The following is a 20,481-nucleotide window of genomic DNA, read 5'->3' as shown; positions in this document are numbered from 1 at the left end:
AATGTGAATAAATCTAACATTTGTGTTGAAAAAGCAAAAAAAATAAAATAAAAAATCATATTGATCATGAAAATAAATTCTTACACGTCAAGAATATTATTTTCGGCACGTCGCTTCAGAAATGCGTCACCGTGCTATTTTTATTCTCAGAGTTACATAAATCGGGCAGAATTGCGCTTAAACCGCGCGCGAGCCGTCGAAACTGCACGTTAATTATTTATTCATACCTCAGTGTTTGCTGTCACGGCCGTTAACTACGATTCCCTTCGGTTAACGCACGTCTGTGCGTGCCGTGCCGACCGAGCGTGACGTCAACACGCGTTTTGCCGTATCCGGTCGCTTCCTTTGACCATATTTGGATGACTGCAGTTGTTTTGTTTCCATGGCGACGGGTGTCGTGTTTCAGTGCTGGCTCTATTGAAAAGATCCAAACAAGAGCCGTACTTTTCTCATCAATTACACAGATCTGCCTCAACGTGAATTACGGTAAATTGACAGTTTCTCGAAACAGCAAACTGGAAGCATTACTGGCAATAGTTAATCCTGCTTAACTCCCTTTTTTCTGCACAAACAGCTATTTGAACGGCATTTGCAGATGGTTGTACTTCAACGAGCTACTGAAATTGAACTACTACATTAGCCTAATATCACAGTGAATCTGGTACATTTTAATGTAATGTACATAAACTGCAGATCGTTAAAAATTTGGGACACCGACTGAAGCGCAGTTTTATCATCCGTCAGCAGGGGTCACTAAAAGCAAACTGCCACAGATACTCTCTATTCCTTATTCCTTTATGGCCAGACCTTCGGGTTATAATAATCTTTATTATATAAAACTAAAATTCACTGATATTTGAACATTACATTCAAAAAACGAATCTGGAGAGGGTTTGTTAGTTTGAGCATGGGTTCGGCAGTGTGTTGAAATTCATAGATTGCAGTTCTTTTCTTTTTTTTTCTCAGTCAATCCACACTGGTGTCTCTCCTGCACGCATTGGGCAAGAGGCAAGGTACAACCTGGACAAGTTGCAACATAGACAAATAACTATACACACACACACACACACACACACACACACACACACACACACCACACACACACACACCACACACACACACACACACACACACACACACACACACACACACACAAATCCCCCCCCCACACACACACACACACATCTATAGACAATAAACCTTACATGGATTTACTCTGTCTTTCACAGAGAGAACTTTCTTCAGGACATGTCAAGTAACATTTATGTTTGCGTTGACTGAGAGACTTATGTCTTAGTACCTTTTTAATAATTAATGGCAAAAATACACCTTGTGAAATATTGCTCAATTAGCTATATTTTATTAACCTACAATTATTCTCATATTTAGGAACGTAGTTCTCAGAAGGCCATTTCTAGGCTATTTTTTAGTTAGTGTTATGCTGAGAAAGTATTGGTAACCCTTCGACATGTTTACATTTTCTCATATTGCATGCACATGCTTTCTATCAAATGGAACAAGGCTTTCGAAAGTTATTAGAGATCTTTCAGCTTTAAAATTCGTTACAATGTCTTTATTTTCTATATTTATGGAAAGGATTCACAAAATAAATGTAAAAATCCTTTGTAAAAGCGATTGATTGTTTTATAAATTATAAAAAGTTACATTTTAATTCAAATTCCCCAGCTTTCAAAATTAAAATTCAAAATCTCCTATGATTTCTTTAGAAAAACTGTGGTCAAGTATAAAACCAAAATTAGACCAAAACCTTGCATCTAGCTTTAAAACATGTACTGTTTCTCTACAACTTGCTAAGGAACATTTATAAGATATTAGTTAGGGTGTAAGCATATATTTGATTCTCTGTGTGTAGTTTTAATCCTTTTTGAACTGAAGAAATACCACAATAAATTCAAACTTTATCACCAAATTCTTGTTTGTAGGCTTATTGTAAGTTGGGTTTGGAATTAGAATTTCAATCTACAAAAATATAACTTAAGAAAACCTCTAAAAAATAATCTGACATTCATTATGAGTTTCTCTGTAAAACCTCTGACTGCATAGAAAAACAAATATTTCCTATTATTTTTAGTGGGATTTTGTATGTGCTGCAATTCAGTGAAAAGTAAAGCTTTGACATGATGACCCTAACTAATAAGATCTAAATTATGGAAACACATAACGGCTTTTGCAATTAATTTACTTCTTATTCTCACTGTGTGACATAGTTAACTTTGCCTGCTTGGATACAGCTTTCTATTTTTTCCTCTGTTGTTCACTGTTTCCTGGTGTGTTGTCTCACACACCTCCTGACCACTCTGTCTCCCGCTTGCTGTAATATTCCCGAGGAAGTGCTATATTTACAGGTATAAATCAATTCGGAAAGGTTGGGCTTCTGGACATGAGTAATTCTGGGAGTGAGCAATCTTGCTCCCTAACACAGACAAATATGTGCACGAACTCGCTGCCTTTTCAGGAGCGTTTTGCAGTGGCATTTTCACATTTTGTCAAATTAGAATTGCAAACTTCCTTACATCTTATTCAGATTTTATGCATGAGTTTTTATTTGAGAGACACTCAAAATGGCCACAATGTCTCTGGAGGAGTGGCAGATTTCCACAGCAGCTGATGAGAAGTTGTGGGTTGATTACAGCTTTGCTGTCTGCCACATGTTGACGTGAAGCTGAGCAGAGCATCTGAAGCCGGGTTGCCTACCAATGTTTGCACACTTTCACACAATGATCTGCATCGGTGTGTGAGAACAGCTGGGTGAATGTGGCATTGTTTAAAGTCTGCAAAGAGACCGGCCCAGAAATTCACAGTCCAGACTTAAATCCAATTGAGAACTTGTGGCAAGATATGAAAATAAATGTGCAAAGTGAGCACTAGAAAGTAACAGCTGTAGTCATAGATTCTACAACCAATTGCCTCACAGGAGATTGAGATGTTTTTATTGCCATTTGTCTTCCCTTTCACCATAATGCTCTACTTTGTGTTGATTTATGCAATATACTTAAAGTTAGGATTGCATGTTTCAAAATTAGGTAAAACTGGAGATGTATGAATAGTTATGCAAGGGACTGCATTTTGTAAAACAGTAATGCATTATTTAGGTCTTCGTTTTTAAAATAGTTTGCCTAATTCTCTCACAATGTAAACAGTGAAAATATTTAGTTGAAAGTGAAACATCAAACGCTAACTTGATATCTTGATGAAGAAAACACTACAAAGATTTTCCCAACTGAAAATAGGATCTTTCAACTCTTTAAACCAGCTGTTTTTTTGAGAGAGGAATGTAGAAAATAGATCAAAAATAGATGACATTTCAAATATTCTGTACATATAGGGTTGGAAATAAGTATTTAGTTGTAAAATATTTGTTTCATTTGACTGATTTTGACAGAATGATCCCAGAATAGGAGTTTTTCTCAGCTTCACAGAAATCAGGAACTGTCACTCTGCAAAAACACATTTGTCCCAAATTTGACATTGATTTTTCATTCGGGGCTTTCCACCTTAACAGATATTTTCTGTTGCAATTTACAACCGTCTGACAATATTGGGAAAGAAGAACATAAGGAAGGAAGGAAGTAAAATAGAGCAGCGGTGAAAATAAACTTGGTGTATTATGTCTGCAGTGATATGGATGGTGAGTCAAGTTTGTGTCTGGAAGCGTCTGGTTCTTTGGGTTTTTCCCTAAAATTTGATGTTGGTTCATAGTACAAGACAAAACAATTCCCTTTGAGCTACTCTGATCAATTTAATCAGAAGATTAAAAAAAGAAAAAATGATTTGTTTGCACATTGGTTATCTATTTTGGCTTAAATCAAGTCAAAATAAAGAGTCACCTGCAGGCCTTTTAAACTGAATTTGCAGGCAAGAATTTGGTGACAGTGGAGAGAAAAAAAACCTCCAGCAGAACAAGATTGATGAGGGGAGCCATCTGCCTCTCCTGGTGAAAAGGACAGAGAAACGAGCATGTTAATATGCAACATTTGAGGACAAGAGGTACATGAAGTTATTTATTTATTTATTTTAGGATTTTTTAGCTTCTGTACAAATATTGAGCATTCTCAATCACAAATGCATGCTATTTGCAAACGTTTAAACCTGCCTTAATTATATACCATTAATACAGGTTGTTATTTTAGTTTTTATTAACGTTTAAAGCATTGCATCTTTACTGATTTGTCATAATTGAATCAGATCAAAAACAAAAGATCTTGACAAAAACGGCTCCTTTATGGTCCTGAGCTAGAACCGGTTTGTTGTGCTATGGGTGATGCTTGCAAAAGTGGAAAGAGAAAGAACTGGTGCTATGCAAGGACTAGCAGCGATTTAGTACTGGGAGAGTTCTGTGTGTGAAAAGACTGCGAGAACTGCTTATTCCTTGTTCCCACAACTGGGATTTATCTGTCAAAATGTTTCAGAGACAACTTTGCTCCAGCAGCATCTTTTTCGTAGCTTCATTTTTCTTTGACACATTGTGCCCTGACCTCTTCCAGATCGCATTTTGTTAAGACCAGACTTTAGATCACTGTTATTTAAAAATGCTTGCACCAAGCTGGATTTATGTTTCAAAGAGCACAAAAATCTAACTTTGCCTTGAAATTTAATTTAAGCTTTACATGCAACATTTCACCAGATGTGATGTACTTATTAAGGGTTATTCTTAGGATTCTGTCGCTCGTGATTTTTTTTCTTTAATTTTCTCAATTACGTAGCAGTATTTTACCATTTCTCTTGTGAATGCCAGCCTATAAAACTATTATTTTTTTAATCAAAACAGTTTAAAATAACAAACGCTCGCTCACATTAAAAATGCAGTTCGTTTGCTTTTCACCTTGGAGTCCACAAAGCCAGACCTGTGCTGGAGTAAGGCAAAGCTGCAAAACCACAAACTGAATTCTGTCTCCATTCATCATTCTGGCAGGTGTTGGAAAGTTCGCCGCAGATCATGTTTTTATGCAAAGCCCTCTGGAGGATCATACCAGATGAAAATCCTGAGTGTACAGTATGTTGACACATGATTTAAAATGTTAAATCAGTAAAGTGCATTCTTTAAATACGCCCCGCTTTGGGTTTCTCTCAATTTTTGCTTAATGATAGTGTTTATGATCTTGTCTGTGCATTGGCTCGTGGTTACAGCTCTCCATTAGATAAAATGCACCGCATGCTCCCTCTGTGTAACAAACAGCTTATTGTTTTTGGCAGGGACCGCTTTCTCTGAAAGGATCTGAGTGCCAAATGAGTCCAAGCCATGTGTGTTCATGTGCTGAGTGACATCTGTGGCTGCCTTCCTGCCTGCAGCAAATACTTCAGCTGGAAGTTCAGACCTGCAACGGAGGGACAACCTCTGTACTGTCTGAGCCGCTCACATCCAGGACCCTCCAGCCTTATGAAATCCGTCTGTTTGCCAGCTCAGTTCTGCTTTATTAACTCCAAATGTCTCCCCTAAAATTTGTCATCTGTGTTAGGAGCGACTGTGACGCACAGTCCACCCAGACCTCTGCTCAGATGCGCGGCATAAATCACAGTGGAACCAAATTAGAATCTAAAATAAGGAACAGAGGGGGATATTTTGGTGAGCCTTTAATAACTCAGCTGCTTGTTCTAGGTGGAACAGTTGAGCTGGCATCCTGCTAAACCCAACAGAGCCCCAGATAATGGTGTGGATAAAATCTGACATGTATTAAAAGGAACAATGAAAAATGGCTCCCCTGATCACTTGTTCCACTGTGATATATTAAAATTTTATCGCAATATTAAACGCAGAGAGCAGCAAAAAGTTGAAGAATATTTTCGGTTTCATAAAGCAGCTTCTGCTCTCTTCTCAATAAAATTAAGATGCTTTCAGGAATCTTGATTAACATTATGCATTTTCTACAACATCTTAATGCAATAAAGGCTTTCACTGAAGATACAATTTGGTCTAATCTGTGGTTTAAGCAGACTTTGCATCTACCAAAGGCCTTCTTCAATCTTGTGGACCCCGAGAAAACTTAAATTCTCCCAGGAAAGCTTTATAAATGCACCATTACTATTATGGGAAGAGTTAGAACCTAAAACCAATAAAACAATTTCCACTATAACAATTTACAAATGGATGGATGAAAAAGATCAAATTTTGTTATTAGTGCACATAAATGCATCAACCAGTATCAAATCCCTGAGCCTTAATTCATGTTTGTCATGTTCCATTTTTTATTTTGAAATTAAAGTATCTTTATTATCTGTATGTATGTTTACAAATCATATTTTATTATAATAAAAATAAGTGACTTGCTGCTGATTGAGTTTTAAATTCTGCCAGTTGTTTTGGTGATTTATGCAAACTTAGTTCTGGGTATTTGTTTTGTTTGCCTAAACTCAAGTCTATCACCAGTTTGAAGCTGCTGGAATACCAGTTACATTGTCCACATAAAGCCAGTTAAATGTGGCTTTATGTGGATAACAGGATTATTGAAATACCTGTTACAAATTCTACTGCAATTCTACTGCAAGTTATGATGATTTCTTTTGCAGCTAACACACGTGCAAAATGATCTGAAGCGCATCTGTTGTATCGTTCAATTTGGCAATCAGATCAGTACTTTTTCACATTCTTACCTTTGATCCTGATGACTTCACTATAATACAATAGAGGTAAATATTTTTATCGGAAAGCTTTGAAACACAGAAAGCTCTTTCCAAATAACTAACGCGATTAGCCTGAACAAGCGTCCAGAAAAAGTGTGAACTGTCGCCACAAAAACTGCAAACACAAGGACTACAAAACATTTGAGTCACTACCAAAGCCTTTGGCCATGACTCTACTTTTGGGCCTCCACAAGAGGGCTCTCTTTGAGAGTTGAAAAAAGAGAAGAAAACAGCTAAAAATGTTGTTTTTTTTTCTTTCTTGCATTAGTAACTGAGCCACTAGATTAACTTAACTCAAATAATTTATCAATAGATTATTTATTTTTGTGAGCTGTTAGTTTGTATATTCAGTTTCTTAAACTTAATTATACATAATGAAGGCTTGAAGAAACAAACATTTCGTAATCTGACTTTAAACCACATTCTTCCAACCATTGAAAATAATGCAATCATGTTAAATACTCCACACCAGAAAATAATTATGTAGTGGTGTCACATGCTCCGGAGCACATTGAAGGAAATAATTTCAAATACTTAAATTGATTTATATATATTTTTTTTGTTAGAACATTTAAAAATATTTCCAGCGCCCACCCAATGTTGTACAGGGCCTTGAGCTGAATGGGTCCTGCGAGCCCCCCACAGGTAAGACTTGGGCGTGGCTGAATCAAAATCCAAAGAATAAATTAACCACAATCTGCTGCATAATGTTAATTCTCAGTAAACATGTAAATTCTCAATGTCAAATTAATTTTCATAATATGTTGATTGGTTTCAATGAAAAATACGATAATTTTTAGATTTGATGTTTGGAACAATGGAGCAAAGATCAATGCATTGTTTAATCAAAACTAAGTTTATAAAAATGTAAGTATAATCAAATAAATAATGCTTAATGGTAAAAACTGAAGAAAAAACCCCCCCGCAATAGAACAAATAACAACAACAATGATAATAATAATAAAAACTGATTGTGGAAGGAGGGTTAATATTGGGGTCAACTAACAGCCAAGCTAGAAACAGTTTCTTTTAAACAACAAAACAATTTCTGTGTGAATAATTAAGGCTCCTGAGGATGGGGGCATTAAGCAGCAGCTTGGTTCGCTTGTTTTGGAGCCGATCCTAGATAATCACATTAAGAGAAATGACACAATGATCTCAAAACAAACTTTTACTCTTCTGGCATGTAATTGACTCCAAGTACTTTGACTGTGTTTTTAATCAACTGTGCTGTAGAAGTTAACATGCTTTAATAGTTTGATTATTTTTCTGGTCCCCAGCTGTTTATGCTGCATAAATGTGTTATATTCTTGAATCATTAATTTAATTAGCTAATGTTTATCTCAGTAATTACCAATTACGTCTTAATAGCTTTTATATTAAATCAGCTTTTTTTTTAAACATAAAGTCTATTTTTAATTCATTTAGAAATAACATACAATAACACTATCGCGTCGTTTGTCTGTTTGTTTGTGTATTCGTGGTAATAAAGAGCCGGGGGAGACTCGTTTCAGATTTGGCCTCTAACTCCCGTCAAATGATAAACACTGTGCCGGGATCGTTTCTACATTCCGTCTCTTTATTTATTGACCCGTTTGCAGCCGCGGCCGTGTGTTGATGGGTTTATGCACCATGTCTGAGCTCGGCTGCAGGTATCTGTTTTCTGCTTCCAGTCCGTCCTGGTTGTCTGTCTCTGTGTGTTTTCTGGTTGCTATGGGTGGAGCCAGCACGGCACCGCGTCTCTGGGGCCTCCTCTCGCATTATTTTCATCCATGCTTACGTCTGGGAGCCGAGTGTTCCGCATTCCTGAGCCTCTCACTTGGTACTTAAACGGGCTGATGCAACGACCTCCGCTCAGTCCTCAAAGCTGCCTGACTCCTGGCTGCCTCAGCGTGACGTTTATTCTCACACTGCGGGGATTTTTTTTTTTTTTTTTACTGATTTGGACGCAAAACAGGCAAGTGTGTGTTTTAACAGTCTGCTTTTAAGCTCGCGCGCAGCCACCTTTTTTCTCTTGAGTTGGTTCAATATTTGCATATTGTTTTTCATACTTTCTTTCCACCACGTCGTAAGGGATTTCTAACACTTGTTAGTTTAGCTTGACGGTGAGGGCTTGTGCGACATTATTGCTGAGTTATTTGCACATATTTCGGGGCGGTTTCTTACTCATTTTTAGCGAGAAAAGTGCTCGGCTTTTGAACGGCTGTAAAGTTTTCCGTCCGCCGCTGCCACAAACGGAGCCGTTAGGGACGTTGTTGTTCCAACTGTTGTGGCAACTGTCGTGTTTCCAGCTCGATATCTGGCCTCGGTCTGGAGATATTTTCATCTTCCATCATCCGTAATGTCCGTCAGCCTGTTGAAGACGGTTATGTAACGCTATTACACACACACACACACACTCTCACTCTCTCTCTCTCCCTCTCTCTCTCACACACACTCACACAGAGCAGGTTGTACAGAAGTTGCCCGCTAGCTTAGCCGACTGCTGCAGCAGTTAGACGCCCTGTAGCAGAGACGGTTTTGAGGCGCTGTGGGGCCCCGGGTCACTGCTTTCTAATAAGTGCCCCTACAAAAATTGACAGAATAGCACCATAAATAATAAAGGAGTTTTTAGGGGTTTTTTGTCTTTAATGCATCCATTTGTGTTAATTTCTCTTTTGTTTTATGCATTTTATTGTGACCTACTGAGCAACAGACCAAACTGTAACAGTTGATCTGATTTAGATTTGTGTCAATTGTAAGTGGACGTGGTTTAGACCCTGTGATTCCAGAGGCCCTCTAGAGTGGCTCCTACTAACTTTGGCCAATAATTATTTTGATTGTAGTCATACTTTGATATATAAATGGAATAGAAAAAGTTTTGTGAAGTATCAACAAATGGATTTTCCACAGCCTTTTATATTTATAGGAAACAGTGATGCTTTTCATTCTTTTGAAACTGCAAATAGGTAATAAAATTGTGGCTCTTCAATATCGCCACTGAGCAAGCAATTTATATATAGTGTTTTTTGTTAAAACCACTACAAAAGTTAAGTAGATTTTGCAGGTCTACTTAATATTAATTTTGGAAAATTTAGATTTAAAATGGTTCTTTGGATTGTAAAGGTTTCTAACCACTGATCTGGCTTTACAGCAGCATTTTACTGGTGTAAAATTTGTTTCAGATTAGATTTAAAATTAGAAAATCATATGGACCTCAAAGAAGGATGTAAAACATGCAAAAGTGCTGTCAAATGACATTAATTTAATGCAGTATGAATTAGGAAGGCAGAATGTGTTGAATGGTAATTAGCTTTGTAATGTCCTCTTATACTGTAGAGTTAGTCAGAACTGTCATTGAGAAAAGCAATTGTAATTTCTACTGTATGTTTAGTCTGATAATGTTAAGTGAAATAGTGATCTCTGGGAATAGATGTTCTCCATTAACAGAGCCACTTTACCTCCAACATTCATCCAACAAACTGAATGTCTTATTGAGATCCAGAATGTGATTCATCACAATTTGAAATAATAACCCAACAAATATTACATTTCAAACAATCCTTTGCAAACTTATGAATGCACACACTGATACTCAGATGATGATACATGGTGCAGCTCTTACTTAGAAAAGGTGTATTAATAGTAATCAAAATTGTTGACACAATCTTCAGCAAAGATATTGCAATCACTTGTGCATGAACTTGTGCAGTCTTAGTGGGCACACAGAAAGAGATAGTGAAAGAGAGAAATAATGGAAGCTGCCATAAAAATAAAGTGAGTTTTCTTCTGAATAAATTTGCATGCAGAACTAACACTAATATGTTTAATTTCTTCCCTTCTAACTTTAATTATGCACCCATAAATAATCAATTTCCTCCCCATACACTTACACTATTCCATGTTACTATGTGTGTTCATAAATCATGAATGACTAGTTGTCCTCTTGTATATTTCATTCTAATAATTTACTGTTTTCTAAAAACTGTATTTCACCTGTTTCCACTGACTGCAGTTACAGTTGACTGAGAGGTCATACAAGATGACCACAAATTCAAAGAATACTTAAAAATACACAGGTTGTCAAGGCAGATCCAACATGTTTCTGCGACAGAGTTGATGTATGAGACGTTCTGTTGCGTGCGCCTCCGTTTTGTACCTAACTTTCTTAGGAGGAGTACAACAGGAATTGATTGTGGTCCCCAACTGACCACTCACTGCATTTCTGGCTGATGCTGTGACAAATATCCTCTTTACTCCTGCAGGGCGTCCAAACACGGTTCATCATTGACAGAAGACGACTGACAAGTTCCCTCTGAGTAAGTATGAAGCATATCAAATCTATTCAGTTTGCTTTGTTTCTAATTGAGATGCTCCCTTGAGTTCCAACGTCTGCTCCACTGCACACAGACACAAAGACAAATCATGTCTTGGCTAATTCAACATGAAACACGAGTGATGTAAATGAAGTGTGAAGTTTCAGCTGAGGCTGTGAGCTCAGACTGCCTCGCTTTTCTTTGCTTTGGCTTGTCAGCGTGTACAAGTTTGAATCGGCCAAATTCTAAATGAGGAAGGAGACACGTTTTGTGTCTTGGCCAGCATCTCTGCACTCAGTGACCTGAAGGTTAAAGGTCATGTGTGCAACATTAAAGAGGATTTGTTGTGGTGACTTGTGTTTGTGGCTTTGTGTTAGTTTCATCCCTTACAAGTTCAAAGGTTCAGCCTGCAGGCAAGCCCCATCACCTGGTGCAGTTGCATGCTTGTACAAATATACACGCCTCACTGGGGAAACTATTTGCACGCTTTATAAATATATATGCATATATATTTGTATATATATTTCCTTTGTGTCTGAGTGTGTGTGTTGTGGAGGGTTTAAATGCCCCAGCTCCTGCCCGGACACATCAGTGAGATGGTTTCCGCATAAGTGGAACACTGCGGTGGATTAATGGGAAAGGGCTGGCGAGCCGACGAGTAGCGCGGGCACCGACGGTTGTGGTGGTGGGGGGGCCTCGGAGGCTGAACGCGGGCGCACAGAGTTTATTTTAAGTAGAAATGCCTTCCAGAGCGTCTCCGGAGAGGTAGGATTGCCGGGCTGAGCTCCAGCTCGCTGAATAGACGGCAGACGCATTGCAGGCGAGCGAGCCAGCTATGCAACAGCTCAGTGGTACTAATACTACTGCTGGGAGAGCAGCTATTCACTGCTCTACGTATCACATTATCAGTATTAGCCCCTCATAAGCCTTTCCACATGGTTTATGAAAACAGTGCTCGACATGAACACCCAAAAAGGTTTAACCCTGAAAGAAAAATGTATATATATATTTTTTTCATAGATATAATTTCCAGAGTTATTGAATGCCATTTTGGGACAGAAGCCAGTTTTTCTTTCTTTTTTTTTTTTTTTCTTTCTTCTATTTAGACAAAAAGCACCCCTGTCAGAAAATATTGACCCAAAACCCCGATCTTTAGCTCCTGGTTTCGAAGACACTGTACCTTGTTTGATCACTCCAGCAGCGCCTGCACTGTGCAAGTGTGTGCTTGACACGCTGCAGATGAGGAAACATCCGAGGACAAAGTATAAAAAGAGCGCCGAAGTGACAAGCGGCCATTGCGCAACGCCCGGTGATTGCTTCAGCAGGCTGGATTAAATCAAATTGTCTGAATGTGCTTGTCAGGGATTGCTCACAGCTTGCCTTAGATTTGTCACAGAAGCCATCTCTACATGGTGTAAAGAGCTTTTGTCTGCATTTTGTATATTTTGATTAATTTAATCCCCGTCTGAGCCTAGCTCAAACTCGCTGCCGTGCGGTCTAATCTTGACTTACAACATGGGGGAACAAAAGAAGAAGGAAAAAGAAATGCTAACATTATAATAAGTCAACCAGGACCACCCAGATGCACGGTGAAGATGTGTGTTTGAACGGGATGAAGCAAGCCAAGGACTCCTCCAGACAATGATCTCACAGCAGGGGAAAAAAAAAACGAAAATTTTTTTAGGCTTAGTTCTGCAGAAGTGCTTCATGCATGCATTTCAGCATCATCAACAAAGACAACAGATTAAATGTAAACAGAATAGCTCTTCACAACAGTTCCGTCTATCCATGGAAAATATATCTAAAGAAATAAAAGCTGAAATGAAACGTGTTTTGATCACAACTTCCACTCTCGATCGCAGTTGACTTTTAGTTCATGGTCTGCGTCTGGCCGCCACGCTCCAGTGAAAATAGAACAAAGGGCTGCAGACACATTGATACCGTATATTTGGAGTTTTAAGTGTCCTGTCCTCGAGGAAAGTCTCTGCCAAACTCCCCGGTTTTCCCTCCCGGAGGATTGCGAAATGCTGAAACTCAGCACAAGCACAAAGGCCCGACTGAGTGCAGACGATAATGATGATCGCCAAGACCTAGGCCTGGAGAGTGAGAGAGTGCGCCTTGGCTACAGATTCTCTTCTCCTCCTGCTCTTATTCCTGTAAATCCTGTGCTTTTGTGGGGTAAAAACTCTTAAAGTTATAATGCTTTCTTTTATAAAGTAGAAGCTTGTAAGACTAGAGCAGCCTTGGGAAACCTGAGCCCTTTCTCAGGCTTTTCACACAGTTTGAAAAAGTATGTAAGGGAATATACTTTGACACTTTATTCCTGAATTTTTATTATCTAAATTTCTATCCATCACCTGGTTTTTGTGTGATGTAAGATCTGCCCCAAATTTATAACTTTTGCATTTATACTTTGACCACTGGATAAAGTACAAACTTTTAACTTAATTTAAAAATGTACCAGAACCCTACAGCACTGCTTCCCGCCCCTCCTGTGGTGCACCTTTAAATGAATGAATAAGGATATCGGGCCCCTGGCTGTGCCTCTGCCTGCAGGTGGGAGCCTGAATTCCTCGGCCCTGGTAATTGCGTTCAGGAAACGGACATGTTTAGTAAAGCTGAAGATGGATAAATTATGTGAGCAGACAAAACCGGTGAACTGCACCACCTGCCCAGTCAACACCCCCCCCTCTGGCGTTCTCGCTTCACACACCTCTGCCTCCTGCTAACTTGGATCGTAGATATTTCTCTTGGGATGAATGCCAGAGAATGAATAGAATCGGCTTCCATTTCTCCGTGTGTATACACACATACACACACACATGCATAGTAGTTGGCATTTCCGCTCCCGGCTCCTGCATTCAAACTCACTGGTTTAGTTTTGTAGGTGATGGCCCGGAACGGTGCGGTAGTAGATTGTTCTGCTCCACTGCTGAAATGCAGTTGCGTCATCCAGACACTGACCGCTAATCGTTAGCTGCAAGCTGCTGCTTGGAGGGTAGGAAAAAAAAACACACACACACACACACAGAAATACCCTCCTTTTCAAAAATATAGAATTCACTTTGACTCATCCTTTAATTTTGGAATTATGCCCTGCAAGGCACGCATCAGCAAACCCCCTCTCCATCCCCACCCCCGTGTCGCACAGACGGGGCTTCTGCAGAGTTTCATGTCTCGAGGCTCAGATGGCTGTTGAGTTTGCGAGGGGGATTTTCACAATCTGAGACGAAGGTTAAAAGCACCGACGTTTCTGCTCAGACTTTCCAAGAACAGAACAATGCAAACTTTTCTGGAAAAGCTTGCAGCTTGAAACTCTTCTTTGAATTTGTCTGTTGGCAGATCTGCCTCTATATCGCTTTTTTTTATCTGATTTGTCTCCACACAGACAAGTCGTGCTGTTTATGTTTACATGCTGAGTAAATAAGGACTTTACATTCAGAATATTTTTCAAGAACACATTGTTGCATTAAATCATGCCTAAGTAATGTTAAAACTGATTACTCTGAAATTGTTATTTTATGTTACAAATAATGAATTGTTAATTTGGCGGCCGTTTAAAATACTGCTTCTGTTTGGCTCTGATCAGTCCTGTCTGGGTTTGAGTTAGTTCAGATTGCCTCTTATTTTAATTGCGTCACACTTAATTAAAAATATGTACACCAGAGCTACAAGAAGACTCAAATTGAGCTATTTTTAGTATCGTTGACGACGCTTAAAAAATGAAATAAAAACATTTCTATAACTTTTCAACAGGATGTGTGAGGTTTATTCTGGCTGTGAGCTAGATTTGCATTGTCATTGCTGTCAACTCAGTTTTATAGTGACTGAGCTCTCAAACATGTTGTGACATCAGCTTTGTTTTAGATAAATACATAATATCCTCTCAGGGCACGTAAGTTCATTAAAAATATATTCTATTACATTTCTTTGTGTGAAATTGATATCAGCAAATTAAAAGTGTTACAAAAGCCTCTTATCGGAAGTCTTCCACAAAAAAATTCTGATTTTTACATCTGTACCTACTGGCAAGAAATGAGCACAAACGCGCCTAAACCCTCAGTGATCTTTTGAGATCTTGCTTTTGTCTGCAGCCGGTGTAGTGGATCTCTCCCGATCAGTTCCCCTTGTTCTTTGACATCCTGTCTGCAAAATGAGAAATCCTTGAACACGCCGCCAAATCTCTCCTGGGACTGTCACAGGGTGGGGAGCAAGAAATTTTTTTCTCTCTCTTTATGTCTTATTCCTCTTCTCTGCAGTAAAAGCAAACGCTGGCTGCCAAGTAGTGTAACTGAACAAATGTACAGTGGAAGAGACAGAGGAGGGAAGGGCTGCGAGGACTTAAGTAATAAAAGTGAATCATGAGCTGCTGGCTCCATTTTCTGGAGTAACAGAAATGTCATAAAGGACAATTAAAGAAATATTTAATATATACTATTGCATGTAAAGATGAAGCCAGTCACAGGGAATTTCAAAGTTATCTCAGGTTTGTTTACGATGTATTTACTTTTTGTGCAACATTCTGTGACATCTACACTCGAGCCTGAAATCCTTCCGGTATTGATTCACTTGTTTGGTCTCCATCATGCATTACAGTCCCAACTGTGAAACCAGACTTAGTGCATAAGCAGGGTGGAGCTCATCAGAGCCGAGTTACATAACCCTGCGTTTTATGACCTCCTTTACTGCCTTTGTAATAGACTTGAGTTTATACTGGTCGGGGGGCCAAGGGGAGGGTGGGGGATAAAAAGACGACCAACGAGAAACAGTCTCACTTTCAATCCAGTCATTGAGGCTGTCGGATAGTAAACCCACCAGCAGAGTCAGCTGTTTTCACAGCGCCTCACAATACGCGTCTTTGTTGGTTCCATATGAGAGGGGCTTTGTTCGGTCGGAGGCGAACCTGTGGAGGTTCAGCTGCAGCTGAAAGCTCAGGAAGCGAATGTGAATAAAGCTATTAATCTCAAACTTCCAGTGCCATCATGTGCCTGTTTTGACGCTCGGCGTAGCTCCAGGGTTTTCTTGCTAATCTCCGTCTGTTGTCAACTTGAGCTTCGGGTTGATCAGGCTTCAGGTGTGAAGGTGTTTTTTGTGGAAAAACGATTTGTTCCTGCCCGTCTCTTTCCTCTCTCCTCTTTCTCCTCTCAGATCGCAGGGCTGGGCAGGGTAGAGTCTGTTCTCATCTGGTTTTTATTTGACCATCAGAGGTTTTCCAACTCAACTCGACCTCAAAGCAATTAGAGCGACGTCTTAATTCCCCAGCCTCTTCCTTTTTATTCCTGCCCCACCGTGTCCCTAATTCCTCCCTGATTGCGTTAAAGATGGCTGTGGTCAGACCCTGTAGAACTGCCCTAAATTATTGGAAGAAGGGTGGTGATTGAATGCACCAGCTTGGCTTTGATGTGTTGTGATTCCCTCCTAAAAAAAAAAACACACAGAAAAAAGAAATGGACACAGACGTCCAAAAGCAATAAAGTGATTGGAGCCATTGCTGCTTTATTTACGCGATCAGAGCGAAGGCTGCCCAGGCTTCCCTTTGCACGTGAAACTACATCAATGAGTGTGTAAATGCAGAGTTTTTTTTTTTTTTTTTTTACCAGCAGCTGACGAGAAAGATAACACAACTTTCAAAGCTGTGGGCTTTCGATTGCATTCTTGGAACTGGTAACCTATATTTAAAGACTTCTGATGACAAAGACAGATTTTTTGTTTCAGAAGATGCATTTGATTGTTTTCAACAGGATGGGCGTTCCTCTTTCTTTTTCTGCACATTTAGTCAGTCGCACCTCTTAACCAGCAGTTTACAACCGTCTAAATACTGGATTGCTGCAGCTTGACTGTGAACATCCCCCGCTAATCTTTCCCTGTTCCCTTTTTCTTTTCTCTCGCAAACCACAGCGACGGCTTTTGGCCGGGTTGGACATGATGCCAGGACAGATACCTGACCCTTCGCTGGCGGCAGGCTCCCTGCCCAGCCTCGGCCCGCTGGCGGGCATCTCGGCCACCACCCTCACCGACCAGCTGAAGCTGGCAGACTTCCACCAGCTGGGCACCATGCTGTCGCCACTGCATTTCCTGGGGAGGCTGGGGAAGAGGCCACTGGCCATCAAGACGGAGGTGAGGAAACATGCGATGCAGATGAGATGGATGGGAGAAACGGAGCTCAGGTCAGCAGACACAGAACACACAGGGAGTGACTGTTCCTTCATGATTATTTGCAGATGGACGAAGATGAAGAAAGACGGAAACGAAGACGAGAGAAAAACAAAGTAGCGGCAGCGAGGTGCCGAAACAAAAAGAAGGAACGCACCGACTTCCTCCAAAGGGTGGGTTCATGACTCAGCTATATGTACCCAGTAGCAGCAGAGAAGTTGGGGTCAACACTAAACTGACTTTGTTTCACTAAGTTTCAGTAATAGCTTAATGCAGCTCTACACCATTAAAACGACCACTATGGCATCTGATTAAGTTTTATTTAATTAGTTTAATTTCAAGATTCATATTCAAACGTTCTTTCCATAAATGCAAACTCAGGAACAATTTAGGAAACAAAACTCCATGAGTAAAGATGTCTGATATAATATGTTTCTACTCATATTACAAAAACAGGCAACCAACTTTTTTAGGGTTACCAAAACAACAGCCTACAGCATCTTTTTCAAAAACAGTACTATAAAATAAATTTGTAATAGTTTTTTCTTCAGAGGGTCTGTCAAATTGCACAACTCAACCTCCCCCTCAAAAAAAAGATCATAGTTATTGAAATATTTGTATAAATAATATAAACATAGGGTCCAACATTAAACCTCATAGGACTCCTCATTTCTGAACACAGTGATTTTCTCATTATGTATCTTGTAAAACTACATTTGTGTTCAAACCTTTTTCAAGTACTTCAGTAAATTGTGGGAGAAATGACATTTGTCTATATTTGTCAAAGTAATACTTACTTTTTCACAAGAAACGTCAGTGTGTTAAGTTTACTACTTTACCGTCTCCATGTGTCTAACGGTTCCACGTCTTTCTTCAGGAATCAGAGCGTCTGGAAACGGTGAACTCGGAGCTGAAGGCCCAGATCGAGGAGCTCCGTCTGGAGAGGCAGCAGCTAATGGTGATGCTCAACCTCCACCGGCCCACCTGCATTGTGCGGACCGACAGTGTGAAGACACCCGAGGGCGAGGCCAACCCGCTGCTGGAGCAGCTGTCCGCCGAAACCAAGTGAGAAGAGCGGACTCAAAGTCCTGCAGGCTGAACTTTGACTGCCGAGGCAGACATCTGAACAACAACAATAAAAACCCACATACCTGGCAAAATTATTCTGAATGAGCACCTGAGCTCCAGGGTGGAGACTTTTGCCCAAAGATCGGAGAATGTGGGGCTTCCTCAGTACTGCGACGTGGAGCTGGCTCTGTCCATTGGGAGACTGGAAACACCCACTGTGCCTGTCATCCATCTTTTCCTTAAAGGGACCAATGGAAGTAGACGATCTGGCTGGAGAAAGCCCAGAGGATTGACACTAACAGCAACATGGTGCTTTGTTACCAAAGAACTGCGTAGATTGACTTAGGAGATCTGCAGTCTTCCTACGTATTCTAGTCATATTACACAGGTGTAGAGCTTTTAGGTTACAGCACCCAGTACAAAAATACACCAGTGGGAGAACAGTTGTTTTTTGTATTTAGTATTTTAAACCCTGCCTTGACGATGGCAGGTACCGGTTGATCCGATTAGTGGTGGCGCTGGCGTCATGAGAAGCACATATTCACAAATTGTTTACACACTTATTTTTTAGACTTGAGTTTTCATCATTGTACTTGTTTTATATGGCTTTGTATACATGAAACATACAAAAATGCTTTGTTAATCACTTGAGGTGATTTTTGTCTTTTTTTTCCATCTTTCCTAATCTGTCAGACAGCTGCAAAAAGAAGCTGAGTGTCTGCATCTGTATCTGTGTATGAACCTGCATATCCTGAAAAGATTAAAGTTTATTTTCTAACGAAGACGGAGTACATGCTGTTGTTGGTCTTTCTTTATGCTCCTGAAAAGCAACTGTCTCAAGTTTTCTGCTGTCGTGACACCATCGCGATCAAATATCAAACGCTGGATGATCACGTTTTCTTCCATGAAGGCGTATTGCCAGAATCAAGTCTTTATTTTGATTTACACAACTCTGAGAGGGACAGACGCACTTTCATGTCCTTCTCTCTTGATTGCTTCGTTTTTATTCCTGGTTCAGCAGAGAAAATGTGAAATGTGCAGACATGGCAGAGATTTAACTGACTAGTATCACCTATCACTCTGCTACTGACTGCCAATCGCTGATTGCCTCTACCAGATACTTTGAGTAATTCTCCAAGCTGAAAGCTTATACAGAATGGCTGATATCCAGAATTTCCGACTGCACTTTATGGAAAACAGATACAATTCAGCTGCAGAAATCATTACATGAGCTCAAGAAACCCTCTGAAGGTCTGTCAGTTTGCTGCTTTATCCACAAATCCAAATGAAAGCCACAGTATGAAAAGGAAAGTTATCACAGCTGACTTGCACGGAGCCGATCTAATAGTTTAATCTGCAATATTACGATCATATGTTTTGCAGTGAATCCATACTGCTACCAGACAATGCAGCCTCTGTTGTATCTTTCATTCCTGCCTAAACATGTGGTGCTATGGCACGCTGCCCAGCCAGCACGCACGACTCGCTGCCCTGGAGTACGGACACACATCTCAGGTGTTGCTTGCAGAGTAAAACACAAACAGATGAGGGATTGGGCCACTGAAAAGCAGAAACGCTACGCTGGATGGGAAAGGCTAAGTAGGCTACTTTCAAAACAATTTGCATCTCAGTTCCTGAAACACAATCCCAATGCAAAAAAAAAAATAAAAAATCTCCCTACAACTCAAATCAAGCCATAGCAAATTATTTACAATTAATGAATAAAACACAGATAGACTGAATAACAGATCAAACTGTTATTCCATATAATTAATATGTCTTCAAGATATTTTATATATGGCTCAGCAGCAGTCACTTATCAGCAATTCAGCATTTAAACAGTTGGATGCAGAAGGCTGTGTAGCCATCTGGTGGTTTTTATTATTTCATCAGATTTATTTGATCGTAAAATTTGTGGAGATTTCAGAAAGTGTCTCTCTCCAGAGGTCATTTCACAATAAGCAGGCCAGTTAACCTAACGGTCACATTTCTGGGCTGTGGGAGGAAGCGAGAATCCGGAGGACCCACGCATGCGCGGGAGGGCACGCAAACTCATTTTGTGTGTTTGTGTGCGAAAGTAATATAGTGAAAAAAAAAAAAAAAAAAAAAAAAGGGCCTGACGGTCAAGATGAACATTATGACTGCGATTGATGGTCAACATCGCCCTCTAGTGGACACTGTGGGAAACTTCACAAAGGAAACGACGGTACAAAAGACTGATTTTGAAACAGACGACTTAATTTTTTTTATTTGACTTGTGAATCATTTTATAAGGAAAGGCTGTTTTTCTGAAATTTGCACACCATGTAATTGTGTTTTAGAGCTA

At 39.8% G+C, this 20,481-nt stretch overlaps 1 protein-coding gene and 1 long non-coding RNA gene across 4 annotated transcripts; both read left to right on the top strand.

The window, feature by feature from the left end:
- Positions 1–400: 400 nt before the first annotated feature.
- On the top strand, positions 401–6,215 carry LOC129351176 (uncharacterized). Its single transcript, XR_008604706.1, has 4 exons — positions 401–486; positions 3,877–4,008; positions 4,934–5,014; positions 5,215–6,215. It is a non-coding gene; the product is annotated as an uncharacterized LOC129351176 (long non-coding RNA).
- Positions 6,216–8,387: 2,172 nt separating this feature from the next.
- LOC129351175 (jun dimerization protein 2-like) lies at positions 8,388–18,943 on the top strand. 3 transcript variants are annotated; one of them, XM_055020026.1, is made up of 5 exons: positions 8,388–8,596; positions 10,884–10,937; positions 16,833–17,051; positions 17,156–17,260; positions 17,965–18,943. In XM_055020026.1, the coding sequence occupies exons 3-5, from the start codon at positions 16,857–16,859 to the stop codon at positions 18,154–18,156; spliced, it is 492 nt and encodes a 163-aa protein (XP_054876001.1). In that variant the 5' UTR covers positions 8,388–8,596; positions 10,884–10,937; positions 16,833–16,856; the 3' UTR covers positions 18,157–18,943. The 3 variants fall into 3 exon arrangements, with proteins under 3 accessions (XP_054876001.1, XP_054876002.1, XP_054876003.1); XM_055020027.1 differs by lacking the exon at positions 8,388–8,596 and adding an exon at positions 8,632–9,004; XM_055020028.1 differs by lacking the exon at positions 8,388–8,596 and adding an exon at positions 8,632–9,009.
- Positions 18,944–20,481: the final 1,538 nt, after the last annotated feature.

The sequence above is a fragment of the Poeciliopsis prolifica genome, unplaced genomic scaffold (genome assembly GCF_027474105.1).
Source record: "Poeciliopsis prolifica strain line A6 unplaced genomic scaffold, Auburn_PproV2 SCAFFOLD065, whole genome shotgun sequence".
In the NCBI taxonomy this organism is placed as follows: Eukaryota; Metazoa; Chordata; class Actinopteri; order Cyprinodontiformes; family Poeciliidae; genus Poeciliopsis; species Poeciliopsis prolifica.
Note: the sequence above shows the minus strand (reverse complement) of the source record. Positions and strands in the feature narration are given on the sequence as shown.

Coding starts and splice junctions, on each gene's coding strand:
- LOC129351175 (XM_055020026.1), top strand. CDS start 16,857: ATGATGCCAGGACAGATACCTGACCCTTCGCTGGCGGCAGGCTCCCTG. Junction 17,052..17,155: donor CACTGGCCATCAAGACGGAG/GTGAGGAAACAT, acceptor GATTATTTGCAG/ATGGACGAAGATGAAGAAAG. Junction 17,261..17,964: donor GCACCGACTTCCTCCAAAGG/GTGGGTTCATGA, acceptor GTCTTTCTTCAG/GAATCAGAGCGTCTGGAAAC.